The sequence below is a fragment of the Ovis canadensis genome, chromosome 6 (assembly GCF_042477335.2).
Source record: "Ovis canadensis isolate MfBH-ARS-UI-01 breed Bighorn chromosome 6, ARS-UI_OviCan_v2, whole genome shotgun sequence".
Lineage (NCBI taxonomy): Eukaryota > Metazoa > Chordata > Mammalia > Artiodactyla > Bovidae > Ovis > Ovis canadensis.
This window is the reverse complement of record NC_091250.1, coordinates 32,650,656-32,664,692: the sequence shown is the minus strand read 5'-3', so window position 1 is coordinate 32,664,692 and position 14,037 is coordinate 32,650,656. Positions and strand designations below refer to the sequence as shown.

The window sequence follows — 14,037 nt, the reverse complement described above, 5'->3', positions numbered from 1 at the left end:
TGTGAGTGGGAGGGGCTCAGATAGACTCCGTTCCCTCTGCTTCTCCGGCTTGGCCACGTCTGAAGGCCTGCAGGTCCTTGAAGGTGCATAATTCGCCTGCTTATTCATTGGCAATAACTGAACTTCTTATTCAAATTTATCCTTCACAAGATTCTATAATACATAGCTTAGGGTCACGTCACTTATCGGTTTTTATAGTTCCTTCTTTTCTTCTGGGGGTGTGCACACTGCCTCCGAGCGTTGCGGACCTGCCGGTCGCTTCCCTGCGCACGCGCCGGGGAAAGGGAGGGCGGGCCTGTTTCCGGGTGGCGCGTGGGACTGGAGGCCGAGAGCGTCCCTTGCTACCGCCAACATGGAGAGTTTGTACCGAGTCCCGTTCTTAGTGCTCGAATGCCCGAACCTGAAGCTGAAGAAGCCGCCCTGGGTGCACATGCCGTCGGCCATGACGGTGTACGCTCTGGTGGTGGTGTCTTACTTCCTCATCACCGGAGGTAACTCGGCCTGCCTGGGGCCCGAGAGGCGCGGAGAGCCCGCCCGGCCCGGGGGCGCGTCAGTTCCCTAACTTTCAGCCAGGGGAAGCATCGCTCTGCTCTCAATCTTTTCGGAGGGTGGAGGAAAATTCTGGGGGTCACCGCCCAAAGGTTTCTTTACCCTCACGCCCTGTCTTGTATCTTGAGAGGAGTCGTGTTCTCTACCCCGTTGCCTTCACTTTCCTGGCCTCTTAGCCAAACGATCCGAGTTGAATAGCGTATTTTTCAAGCCCAGATTGTTGCTGTTGTTACTGCATGCCATGAGTTACTTAATAAAGGCCCTGGGAAAATCTGTTCTGGCCTATTCTATTTCCACTGCTGTTCAGGAGGGTGGGGGACTTGTACCTTCTTTGTCTGTGGTCCCTGGAACTTTGGTAGACACTTAACAGTCTTCGGATTTGTTAGCTGAAACCTAAGGCTTCGTGTCGCTTTCTCCTCAATCAGCAATACATATGAATGGAATCTTCCGAAACCCACGGTTTTGATAAATATTTGAGGTTGCAGATAAATCTTGAGAAGCTGTCGTATCTGAGAGAGCAGAAGTGGAGAATTTTAAAGAATAAGGGGAATAGCATTACTTTTGAACACTTTTACATTATCATCCTATCCTGTTCTTTGCAAAAGGGGCGTCGCTTTATATAGTGGTGAGTTGGCAATCCGGCTGCAGTCTTTTCATAGCCACCACCCCTTCAGCATTTCCATGATTTACTCAGCACTGTGCTACTGCGCTTGTTGGATTTTGGGAAGTGGAGAGCTTAATTTGGAAATGATAAAATTAAAGCTGTACAGATTAGGGATGGCAAGAGCAGATGACTGTTTTTAAGGGAATAGTCAGAGACATCATTTTCATAGATGTTTTGTGAGAATAATTGGCACTGAAGAGGGAAGTATTTGAAATGTGGGATTAGTTCTAGCATGAACCTTTAGGTTTACCCTCCTCCCAAATCTAGGATAATGACAGTTAATTTATGTTCGAAATAAGTTACATTTAAAATACTTTTTATGTTGCTAAGATACTGTCCTAGCATAAATTATTGTTAACATTTGCTCAGCACATTAATAGGGGCTGGACTGAATAAACAAAATTTAAAATGCATGTTGCTTTTAAAAAAAATCTTCATCTGTTAGAAATCTTTCCTGTAACCCTTACCTCCCTTGGAGCCAGGACCTTTACTGGAAACCTCACAGTTTTCATTCTGGCTCCTTTTTCCCTGTCAATTTTTGTAATGGGGAGATTCTTTGCCCTAACTTCTGGAGGAAGTGAGAGGACCCCTTTTAGTGGCCAAGGCCATGAGCTATCTCATACAGGAGAATTACCTGAATACTGAGTGTACCTTTGTAAATAAATAATACTTATTGCTGAGAAATAGTCAGCAGATAATGTGCGGAGTCCCCATTAAGTTCTAGGCATTAAGCACTGGAGAGAACAATGACTATAACAGATAAGGGCCCTCCCTTCCTGATGCTTATAATGCCATTGGTTGAGACACATGAAATGTCACGTGAATTTTTCTCCATAATATTTTTTCCATTGCAGATTGCCACAAGTGCTTTGAAGGAAAAGAAAAAGAGGTTTTGAAAAATAATCAGAGTTAGGAACATCATTTACGTTGGAGTCCCTCAGGAAATGACGTGTTAGCCAAAGTCTGAAAGATTGGGGGAAGAGTATCTGGGAGAGGAAAAAGTCTGAACAAATATGGGATTAAGAGACCCATTAGGTGGGTTTTACAGTTGACTTAGGATGATGGCAGCAGAGATGGAGGAAGATACAATGAAAGATATCGTGGAAGCAGAATCTTGGTGATGATTGATTGGATGTAGGGGGAGAATGGCTTGAAGGAATTTTACTATTTTACTGGTGTCTAGTTTGAGCACTGAGTAGGCGAAAGTGTCATTTTCTGAGAAGACTAAAGAAATAAAGTGGTTTTTTGATGGGGAATGGTGAATCCAGGTATGTAATAGTTGGACAGACCAACTATAATTAGTTGAAGATGTCAAGTATGCAGATAGAAAGTGAGAAAAGAGGTTTGTATTGAAGTTAGTCACTAACAGATGTTTTCAGAACTCCTCCTATAAGCCAAATATTGAAGAACAGAGACAGAATTTCTGTCCCTAAGGAGCTTCAGTTCAGTTCAGTCACTCAGTTGTGTCTGACTCTTTGCGACCCATGGACTGCAGTATGCCAGGCTTCCCTGTCCATCACCCAACTCCTGGAGCTTGCTCAGACTCAAGTCCATTGAGTCGCTGATGCCATCCAACCATCCCATCCTCTGTCATCTTCTCCTCCTGCCTTCAGTCATCCCCAGCATCAGGGTCTTTTCAAATGAGTCAGTTCTTCACATCAGGTGGCTAAAGTTTTGGAGTTTCAGCTTCAGCATCAGTCCTTCCAATGAATATTCAAGACTGATTTCCTTTTGGTTGGATCTCCTTGCTTACATCTAATTTTAACGGTGCTAACATTTGATAGGTGTTGGCATGTTGAGGATCATTAGCATAGAAAAGCCATGTGAAGGGATTAGTTCAGTTGGGAAGAGAATGTAGAAAGAGAAGAAAATAGTGGATCAAGCCCTAGGGAACTCCGAGTATTTAGTGGTTTTATAGAAGAGGAGGCTCAGCTGGAGAGAGAGCAAGAAAAACATGGACAGGAGTGTCACAAAAGCCATAAGAAGCCATCCCTCTCACCCCCCAAGAAAATGGATTTAGTAAACTGGATGGAGTGCTGCTAGGAAAGCTCCTAAGATGAGAACTGAAAGTGTCCTTTGACCAGAGCAAGGTCATTGGCCACCTTAGCAAGAGTAATATCAGTGGTGGCAGAAGTCAGATTGGAGTGAGTTAAAGAATGAAGGGTAAATGAGAAAGTAGAGGCAGCAAGTTTACCAAATTCTTTTTTTCTTTTCCAGAAAGAAGCCTGGCTCCCTTTCCAAAAGGAAGCATAGAAGTAGAATGTTAACTAGGAGCATCTGGTGTCAAGGAAAGGTTGATGTAGGGAGCGGGAGGTTGATAGATAATACAGGAGAGAGAGGAGCTAGCCAAAGGAACAGTCTTTGAAATGGTAAGGGTGTGGAGTCCTGATGATTGCAGAGGGGATCCCATGGTGATAGGAGGAGGGACTCTTCCTCTGGTGTAGCTGGAGGGAAGGAGGTGAAGATGGAAGCTGGCTCCAGTTTGTGGATTTGATGGTAAGGTAGCATTAGAGAATTCCTAAATGGTGGTTTTGTTATCAGAGGTGAGGGAGACAGTCTTGTTAGGCTTAAAAAAAAAAGCTAAAAATGAGGATGGTGGAAAACAGTGGAGAAGATAAAAGAGTAGACGTTGACAGTGGGAGATTTGGAAAACAGTGTCGATGGGCAGTAACGCAAGTGGCCATTAAGACATAGTGAAAGGTATTAACATTAATGGCCATGTGCCTCCAGTATTGCCAGTCTGCTTAACGATGTGATTTTAAAATGTCTCATTTTACTTTTAAGCAAGAAAAATCCTCTAGTTACCTCTTAATTATAGAAACATATCCAAGCATATGCGTAACATTTTTCTTGAATTAGAAATAGCCTTTAATGTTAAATCTCCTTTATTGTGGAGTCATTCTTGAGTTTGGAAACAGTTACTGAATGAATTCTGTCATAAAATACCTCTTTTTGGAGATAATTCTGATTTACAAGTCATTCTAAAAACACTGAGTTGAATTTCTGAATGGTTTATCTGAAGTGTAGGAGATAAGCTGGGCCTCATTTCCCTGTAATAATACAGTAGAGCAGTTCTGTTTAAATATAAATGCATCTTTAAAGACAGATACTTCCTTTAACTTCAGTATCTTTCTATGAGTGGGCTCCCAATCTTCTCCAGCACTCAGGCTCTAAGATTTCTCTGCTCAGTCACTCAGTGGTGTCCAGCTCTTTGTGACTCCCATCGACTGTAGCCCCCCAGTCTCCTCTGTCCATGGGATTCTCCAGGCAAGAATACTGGAGTGGGTTGCCATTTCCTTTTTCAGGGGCTCTTCCTCACCCAGGGATTGAACCTGCATCTCCTGCTTTGGCAGGCAGATTCTTTACCACTGGCACCACCTGGGAAGCCCCAGAAGGAAATATTATTTAAATACAAATGAACCTCTAGAGACAGACGGGCTTCCTGTTGACTCAGACGGTAAAGATTCCTCTTGCAATGCAGGAGACCCAGTTTGACCCTGGGTCAGGACGCTCTCCTGGAGAAGGAAATAACTAACCACTCCAGTATTCTTACCTGGAGAATTCCATGGACAGAGGACCCCGGCAAGCTACAGTCCATAGGGTCACAAAGAATCGGATGCAACTGAGCAACTAACACTTTCACTTTAGAGACAGATAAAAACTAAATAAGTTAGAAATCCAGTCTAATCTATGTTGTTACCTTTCATTTAGGAATCATTTATGATGTTATTGTTGAACCTCCCAGTGTCGGCTCAGTGACTGATGAACACGGGCATCAGAGACCAGTTGCTTTCTTGGCCTACAGGTAAAAGATACCATTTTGAATGATTTGATGGTGGGAAAGAAGATTGCTGGGGCATGCCTGCGTATTTAAAATTATGGCACAACCTATTGGGTCGATTTGTATTTTGACAATAGGGGTTTTAAAATGCTAAATTTAGAGATTGTAGGAAGTGGACAAGAACAAGAATAAAAGTATGTTATCCATTTATTAGGAAATATTTCACAATGATGGACATAATCACTGATTTAAAGGAGGATATCAGTTTAAAATACATTTATTTATAGGCTGTTCTGGGGTCAGTTTAAAATACATTTATTTATAGGCTGTTCTGGGGTCAGTTCTGGGGTACGTATTTATTTGTAAATAAAGCTTTATTGGAGTTAGGTACACAGTTACTTCTGTGCTATCCATGGCTGCTGTCAAGCTACTGTGGTAAGTGTGACACAAATTGCATGGCTGACAAGCCTAAGATACGTAGTGTTTGGCCATTTAAGGAAAAATGTGTGGGGCTTTGCTGCTGGTCCCGTGGTTAAGAATCTGCCTTTCACTGCAGTTCGATCCCTGGTCAGGGAAGATCTCACATGCTGCGGAGCAGCTAAACGTGTGCACCTCAACTGCCTAGCCTGCGCTCCTGAGCCCTTGCCTCTGGTGGAGCCCCTGCACCTAGGGCCCAGGCTCCGCAGCAAGAGAGTAGCCCCCAGTCACGCCAGCTAGGGCAGAAAAGCCCTCAAACAGCGGTGAAGACCCAGCACAACCAAAAAAGAAAAAACTGGACCACTGGATTATACTGTTAAATAAGAAGAATAGTATTTGAGAGTTGGGAGGTCCTGCTGTTTATTTTTCCTGAGCAGTGTTTGTTGTGAAGTGAAGTGAAAGTTGCTCAGTTGTGTCCGACTCCTTGTGACTGTATGGTCCGTGGAATTCTCCAGGCCAGAAAACTGGAGTGGGTAGCCTATGCCTTCTACAGTGGGTCTTCCTGACCCAGGAATCAAACTGGGGTCTCCTGCATCGCAGGCAGATTCTTTACCAGCTGAGCTACTAGGGAAGACCCTATACTGTTAAATAAGAAAAAAAAATTTGAGAGTTGAGAGTTCCTGTTGTTTATTTCCCTTGAACAGTGTTTGTTGTATTGCCTTATAAAATCCACTTAGTAACTGTCTACCTGAAGATAGCTCTTTATTTGTATTTGTGTGTGTGTTTGTGCTCACTCTCAATCATGTCCAACTCTTTGCAACCCCATGGACTGTAGCCCGCCAGGCTCCTCTGTCCAGGGGATTCTCCAGGCAAGAATACTGGAGCAGGTCGCCATTTCCTCCTCCAGGGGATCTTCCCCACCCAGGGATTGAACTGGCATCTCCTGCATTGGCAGGCAGATTCTTAACCATTGAGCCACCAGGGAAGCCCCGTATTTGTATTTACAGTTACATGAATGGTATTCCATGCAGAGAATATTCCTGGAAAGATTACTGTGATTCTCTGCGGGGAAGGGGAATCCAGGTGGCTGGAGATCCTGCTGGCAGGGAGACTTCTCACAGGGTTGACACTTGACTTTGAATTTTGAAACTGCTGCATGTGTTGTTTTCAGTTAAAGCAGTTAGTTTAGCAAACATACGTATATACACATACATACACACGTGCATGCATATACTTTCTTTACATGTGTCTTTGTATAAATCATGTCTTTAACAGAGAAACTTGCCTTTTGGGGTCCCTGAACTCCTGAGAATTTGAAAGCTCTTCATCCCTAGAAAGAGGTGTCCCAGGTGGCGCAGTTGTAAAGACTCTGCCTGCCAGTGCAGGAGGTGCAGGAGACTCAGGTTCGATCCCTGGGTCAGGAAGATCCCCTGGAGGACATGGCAATGCACTCCAGTACTCTTGCCTGGAAAGTTCTGTGGACAGAGGCGCTTGGCAGGCTACAGTCCACGGGGTCGCAAAGAGTTGGACACAGTTGAGCACACGCACACACTAGAAAAATCATACGCCCGTATATACAAGAACTTAAAAGTTTATAGGTTACTGGAAATCTTTGTGGAGTTCATGAAGCCTTAATTAAGAAAACTTGCTTTTAAAAATTTCCCTTTGAAATAAGAGGTTTGTTAATTACTATAAAACTCAGGAAATGTTTCTAACCAGTTCACAATTTGAAATTGATAGTAGACATTTAAATAAAATAACTTTTTAAAGCAAAACTAAAATTCTGAGTAAAATGTTCATGTACCTATAGTAGTTGACTTTTTAAGCTAATAATTAAAATGTGCATATTTTACATACAGTTGTGTTAGTTGAGTTTTAAAGTTTTTTTTCTTTTTTGAGCATAAGCTCCATGAAGACAAAAGATTTTTCTCTTGTTTTGTTCATTGTTACATTTCCAGAACCTAGAACAGTATTTGATGCATAATAGGCTCTCAGTAAATATTTATTGGAATGAATAGCCAGAAATATGGTAAAACACTTATAAGAATAAAAAATAAACACAAAAATGTTTTAGCAGAAATAGGAATTTCAATCTGAGGAAAAAACTTTTTATTTTTCTGGAAATTTTCATTGACTATTTTGCTGTTTTCTTTCTTTTTCAGAGTAAATGGACAGTATATTATGGAAGGACTTGCATCCAGCTTCCTGTTTACAATGGGAGGTTTAGGTTTCATAATCCTGGACCGATCCAATGCACCAAACATTCCCAAACTCAATAGGTTTCTTCTTTTATTCATTGGATTCGTGTGTGTCCTATTGAGTTTTTTCATGGCTAGAGTATTCATGAGAATGAAGCTACCGTAAGTTATTCAGTGCTTTGTATAATCAATATCTTAACTTGCAAACTAATGAAATAATTATCTGGATCACGTGAAATCATAGGAGATTTAATTTAACCCTCATTTAAATAGATGAACATTTTGAGAACCAAAGAAATGTGTGACTTGCTTAAGGTTTGTTAGTAGCAAAATGGAAACAAGTAGATCTTCCTGTTGTTTCCATGTATGTTCATGAGAAAATACGGTTATTTTGCTGTAGCATCAGTGACCACTGATGGAGACTTTTCTGTAAAAGTGCTTTTTGGTTAATCTGTAACCTGTGGAGGAATTCCCATAGTAGTACTAATAACAATAGAGAGTATTTTCCAGCCATTAATTGCTGCTGCTTTCTGAATATTGATAGGAGGAAAATTGATTAACCCTTGGACAGAAAAGAGACTTTCATATATATATTACATTATTTAGATTCATGCAGAAAGCTTACGTTATCTTTGGAACAAAATAAATTGGTTTGGGAATTCCTTGGTGGCCCAGTGGTTAGGACTTAGTGCTTTCACTGCCAGGGCGTGTGTTTGACCCCTGCTTGGGAAACTAAGATCCTGCAAGCCATGTGGCGTGGCGCTGCCTGCCCCCCCGAAAAGAAAGAAAACGGCATTTGAAGGATAGGATAACAGAGCTGAGCCATCTCCTGCTTAGAAAAAAATTTTGAAAATTGTTTAATTCTCTGGATTGTTTTCATCTTAACTTTTGTAATTATTTATGTAAACATTTGTCTTCTGCATTCGATAGGCCTATTTCCAAGATAGTTGACTAAGATCTAACAATAGGAAATGAGAAATAAGAGTATACTCTCTGGGTTTCAGGTATAGATAGATGTAGTCAAAACAGAACAATAGTATAAACAAAAAATTGCTGATTTCTATAACTTACCAAGCAGCCATATCTGAGGTTTAAATTCTGAAGAGGAAGGGCTTTATGGTCCTCTCTCTGATGTGGTTCCTTATATACAGCTCCTAATGCCTGGCACCTTGAGTGTGGTGTGGGGAGAAACAATGGACAGTTTTAGAAGATGCAAACAGTATTGCATTTTTGGCATATTTGCAGGCCCCAGAGAGATGATGAGCCAGGCCTGTGGGCCTGCATATCCCTCATGGCGGGTATGGTTACTACCGCCAGCAAGGGAGGGATGTGTCATCTTGGGCGTAGATTCTCTTTGATGTCCCCACATACAGAAGCAGTTAGATATGTGACAAATGAGACAGCAACAACAGCACAGTAAGAAAACACCAGTAACCAGGAGTTTTTTCACATCAGAGAAGTTGCTAGCATCTGAGATAAAAGATGGCTATGCTGTAAGATACCTTCCAGGGTGGCACTCACTTTCACCAAGAATCTGATATCATTAACAAGAGGTACCTTGAGAAAACAATAGCGGTGAAAGGGTACCACCTGCTTTATATTTTCTGATCTATGCTTTTTAAAAGACCTGATGTCCTTCCTTACTGACTAGTTTTAAACATTAAAAGATGGCTTTATTTGATGCGGAAGCAGAGGTCACACACTAATTACAAGGAAGACTAACACAGCGTGTAACTCTATCCAGAGATAAATGTCCTGTGTTTGCATATCAGCACATGACCGACAGCTGTCCCTAGAGAGTCCTCGGTTCTTTTGTTTCATAGTGTAAGACAGCTGTTGAGCAGCTTCCCTTGGTGCCAGCCCTGGTGGTGGACACTTTTCTTAGAATCTTCTTGAACCTTTTATTTCCTGTGAAGCTTTGGTCTTTTCTTTTTGTTATTGTTGTTAAGAATTATCTGGCAGAGATTTTATTTCATTATAGGTTTAATCTTTTTTTTTTTATAATGGAATACTGTTGGTTTACAGTGCTATGTTAGTTTCAGGAGTACAACAGAGATTCAGTTAGATACGTACACCTATCGGTTCTCTTTCAGATTAAGTACTTGTGAAGCTTAGGTCTTAACGTATGCTTTTTGTGAAGTATCAGGCATTACCTTAGGAAATTTACGTGGAGGTCTTCAAAATCAATATATACGTTAAGAACCTTTTTATTTTTTATTCAACCCTGGGTTGTCTCAGGGTTGTGAGATTAAAGTTGTGTATCTCTGTGCTCAGAGTGTGAATCGGCCAGGCTGGTAGAGCAGTAGGAAAGGGATAAATGAGTTCTAAGGAGATCACTTAGGCTGCACGTAGACCCAAGACCTGTAGGGAGTCAGGTAGGTCTAGGAGCCGGAAGAAGGAAAATCACATTCCTGAGTGTCTGCGCTGTGTCCGGCATGATGTGAGGTATCAGCCCCATGATGCGGTTTTTTGCCGCCACCTTCGAGAGGAAGAAACTCAAGACTCTGAACTAATAATAGCTAATGTTTGTCAAGTGCTTACTGCTGTGAATAGCAGTTACTATATTGGTAGATTCTCTTATATAATCCTTTAAATCTTTGATGTAACTCTATTTTACAGATGAGGAAGCTAAGGTTTGCCCAAGCTTATCTACTCATGTTAGAAACAGGGTCAAAAGCAGAGAAGTTCTAAAGGCATCAAAGGGGACAGGATGTTTTCAACCCTTTCTTAATGTGGATAGTTTTACACAGCCTTTCTGTTTTCCTCTTGATCCTAATAGGTTGCAAGGATTTATTGCAAAAGGAAAAGTTTGGAACTTTATAAAGCAGACTGTTAATACTTTAATTTAAAGGGGATTTCAGGGCCTACCTTGTGCATTTAGTAAAAGGATCTCCTATTTGAACACTGTGAAGTTTGACTTGCTCAACAGCTACAGCTGACACCCCTGCCCACCGTCAGGACATTTCCTAAAGAGACAGGTGCAGGGTGCGAGGGCTTACTTCCCAGGCATGGACAGCTCCTGGTCCCTCCATCTTACACTTTGGTAATATTAGGCTTTTTAGGATGTCGAAATGAGCTGCTTTCTATAAAAAGCTTTGTGACTCTTGTTGGAATTGTGAGAGTCCAAAGGAAATTGATTCTAACTCTTAGCTTTAACTTTTACATAACATTTTCTTTTCTTTATTTTCTCATCTGGTGTCATTCAGCATATTGGTTTGTAAATTTATCCTTTGAGGGGGAAGGATAACGGAACCAAGGCCCAGTAATGTATTTATTTATTGAGGGGGCAAGATATGAAATAAGAACCATAATGAGGAATCACACATTTATATTTTCAGATTGTCCTTTGATTCATCATAAAATTTGTTTGGGACACTTTGAAATGTTGCTTCCTTTTCACTCTTTGTGTTTATAAATTTTATGTTTTACAGGGGCTATCTGATGGGTTAGAGTGCCTTTTGAGAAGAAATCAGCAGGTACTGAATTTGCTCCTGTTAATGAAATTTTAAAGGCTGTACCAGTCCTCAGATACGAAATGCAGAGAAGGATGAAGAGCAGCAGAAAAGAAATATCTGGTGAAAACATAGGAAGCATATGAAAGCATGGACTAGAATGTCTTGGTGTCAGAGATAAGCTTGTCAGTATTTTTTCCTGCTGGCCTTCACTGACATACCAATGATATTAAGTGACGTTTTCTTCTTCTTTTTTTTTTTTCATTTCTTAGAATGTACTTCATTTCTATAGCTATAATATTGAATAAAGTGATTATTTTTTACAAACCCCTTAGCATTTTTTGGAGGTGACTTTTCTGACCTTCAGAAATTATTGTAAAATCAGGACACGTGATCCCATAAGCTGAGAACTCTGGACAGCTGATCAGCTTTACCAATGGTGCTTTGCCTTTAAACAGAGTGTGTGACAGTACATCGTGTCAGATATGTGTGGAAGGCTGTTTCAGGAACAATAAGATGTATGAAAGGAGCAGAAATAAATAATTTTTCTAATTAACTTTTTGTTTTTTTTTTTTCCATTGGTTGATGGTATTAATCTTCAGTCTGTAATTAATCCGCTCCCATCCTGTAACTGTCAAGCTACTGTTGGTATCTTGAAGTCTCCAGGTCTAGATGGCAGGATGCCTGAGAGGTGGCAGCTCCATATCCCTATAAATATTCAAGCATGGGCTACACAGTCATGTCTGTTTTAAATCTGATTGTTTTAGATGACGTTCCTTTCAGGCATTCACTTCCAGTAATTAATACAATTGTGAGCACATAAAAACATCTGTAGACTAGTCTGGTCTTCTCCTAATTTCTTCTAGCTAGGGCTTTTGGTTCCCCGCAGCGGGCTGGGCCTGCATGCTCAGTTGCTTAGTTGTGTCTGACTCTGTGACTCCATGGACTGTAGCCTACCAGGCTTCTCTGTCCTTGGGATTTTCCAGGCAAGAATGTTGGAGTGAGTTGCCATTTCCTCCTCCAGCGATCATCCCAACCCAGGGATCCAGCCTGCATCCTTTGTGTTTCCTGCATTGGTAGCGGATTCTTTACCACTGCACCACCTGGGAAGTCCATGGGGAGCAGACTTGTGGTTGTCATGGAGGTTGGGAGGAGGACACTTCTCTGGGGTCTCAGTTCTTATCCTAAGATCTTTAAGTTTACAATAAAATTTCTACTCAGGTGGATTTTTTCTTATTCCAGGGCTGATCTAAATGTAGCTGTTCATTAAAAAGATTTATTTATTTATCCAGAAAGTTTTGAGAACCTATTGTATGCCAGGGAGCACAGAGCTTATATGCTTATAAGGAAGTCAAATTATTGAAAGATTAAAAAATGTTTATAAAATTTCAGATACTGATAAATAACGACCAACAAAAACAACCCAAGAACAGTCCATTAGTGATGAGAGGTGGGAGAGGTGGTTACTATACTCCACAGCTCTGAACAAGGAAAACAAGGCCTGTATGTATTCACCAACTTTAAAGGCTTGATTTAACTCATATTTTCTGGTTTTTGGCCTCATTTTAAAACCTGATTAAACTAGGTGGACAAGGTGACACAAAGGTTTTATGATTTCCATAGGTCTTTTCCTGAGATTAAATAGTGAGAAGTTCCTGTTAAGCACCACCAGATGGCGCAGTTAAGGTTTGGGGTGTGTTTCTATGTCATAGCTCATAAGGTTTTGTTTTTGTAGTAAAGTATCTTGACTAAACACAGTGAAAGTGAAGTCGCTCAGTCGTGTCCGACTGCGACCCGTGGACTGTAGCCCACCAATCCTCTCCGTCCATGGGATTCTCCAGGCAAGAATACTGGAGGGGGTTGCCATTTCCTTCTCCAGGGGATCTTCTCGACCCAGGGATAGAACCCAGGTCTCCCATGTTGCAGGCAGACGCTTTAACCTCGGCTCCACCAGGGAAGCCCTTAAATACAAGAATACAGTCTCTCAGAAAACCTATAGAGACACAGAACTTCGCATCTAAGTACTAACATCAAAGATTTCAAGGGAGGAAAGGAAGCCAGGTTGAAAGAAGGGGGAGGAGGCGGGAGAGGGGGGCACAATGAGATGTATTTAATTCTACTGGTAAAATTGCAATGTTTTATGTGGAGGAAAAAGTTGTGCCTTGTACTAGACTTTTGCTTTTGGGGATACTGCCAAAATGTTAACAGCCTGATAAAAAGCTTGCCAAGCAGTATTAACATCAGCAGAGGTTAAATAAATGAGATAGAGTAAATTAATGGCCTAGATCGGAAATAAAATAGTCTTTGATTTTATTACAGAATTCTCTAGAAGGTGTATGCTACAGTGGAGTTGGAAGGGCAAAATGGTTAAGTGGCGAGTCTGGTGAAGGGATTCCCTTGTGGCTCAGAGGTAAACAGCCTGCCTGCCAATGGAGGAGACTCGGGTTCGATCCCTGAGTGGGGAAGATCCCCTGGAGGAGGAAGTGGCAACTCAGTCTAGTATTGGTACCTGGGAAATCCCATGGACAGGGAAGCCTGGCGGGCTACAGACCAGGGCGTCGCAAAAGAGTCAGATATGACTTAGCGACTAAACAACAATTCCAGTGAGAGTTACCTCTTAAAGAAGACACAGAAGTTGCCAGGAGAAGCTGCTATCCTGTGATACACAGCTGACGGAACTAGTGTCAGCCCAGGGGGAGCTCCAGAGGGAAGAGTGCCTGTCAGAAACGTGTTGGGTGGGAAGGGCTGGGCCTTTGTACCACTCACTGCCTCTTCGGATTTTGGCCTGGTCCCATCTTGAGACTAGCGTGGTGGAAAGGTGAGGGAAGCCTGACAAAGCTTGGAGACTGTCAGCTGGCCCTCCTTGCAGCTAGTCATCAGGGAGGTCTGAGCAGCACATCTCTGCCACAAATTTAGAAAGAAAATACCCTCTTTATAGGATTACAATGAGGAAATCCTGCATGCCTTGCTTATAAG

At 41.8% G+C, this 14,037-nt stretch overlaps 1 protein-coding gene across 1 annotated transcript; it reads left to right on the top strand.

Annotated features, from left to right (window-relative positions):
* The first annotated feature begins 235 nt into the window (after window positions 1–235).
* Window positions 236–11,617, top strand: OSTC (oligosaccharyltransferase complex non-catalytic subunit). The gene is made up of 4 exons (XM_069593548.1): window positions 236–491; window positions 4,925–5,018; window positions 7,574–7,771; window positions 11,041–11,617. The coding sequence occupies exons 1-4, from the start codon at window positions 353–355 to the stop codon at window positions 11,057–11,059; spliced, it is 450 nt and encodes a 149-aa protein (XP_069449649.1). The 5' UTR covers window positions 236–352; the 3' UTR covers window positions 11,060–11,617.
* Window positions 11,618–14,037: the final 2,420 nt, after the last annotated feature.

What these genes read in the sequence shown, in the direction of transcription:
- OSTC (XM_069593548.1), top strand. Translation starts at nt 353, where the DNA reads ATGGAGAGTTTGTACCGAGTCCCGTTCTTAGTGCTCGAATGCCCGAAC. An exon ending in TTACTTCCTCATCACCGGAG is followed by an intron (nt 492 to 4,924) that starts GTAACTCGGCCT and finishes CCTTTCATTTAG; the next exon opens with GAATCATTTATGATGTTATT. An exon ending in GTTGCTTTCTTGGCCTACAG is followed by an intron (nt 5,019 to 7,573) that starts GTAAAAGATACC and finishes TTTCTTTTTCAG; the next exon opens with AGTAAATGGACAGTATATTA.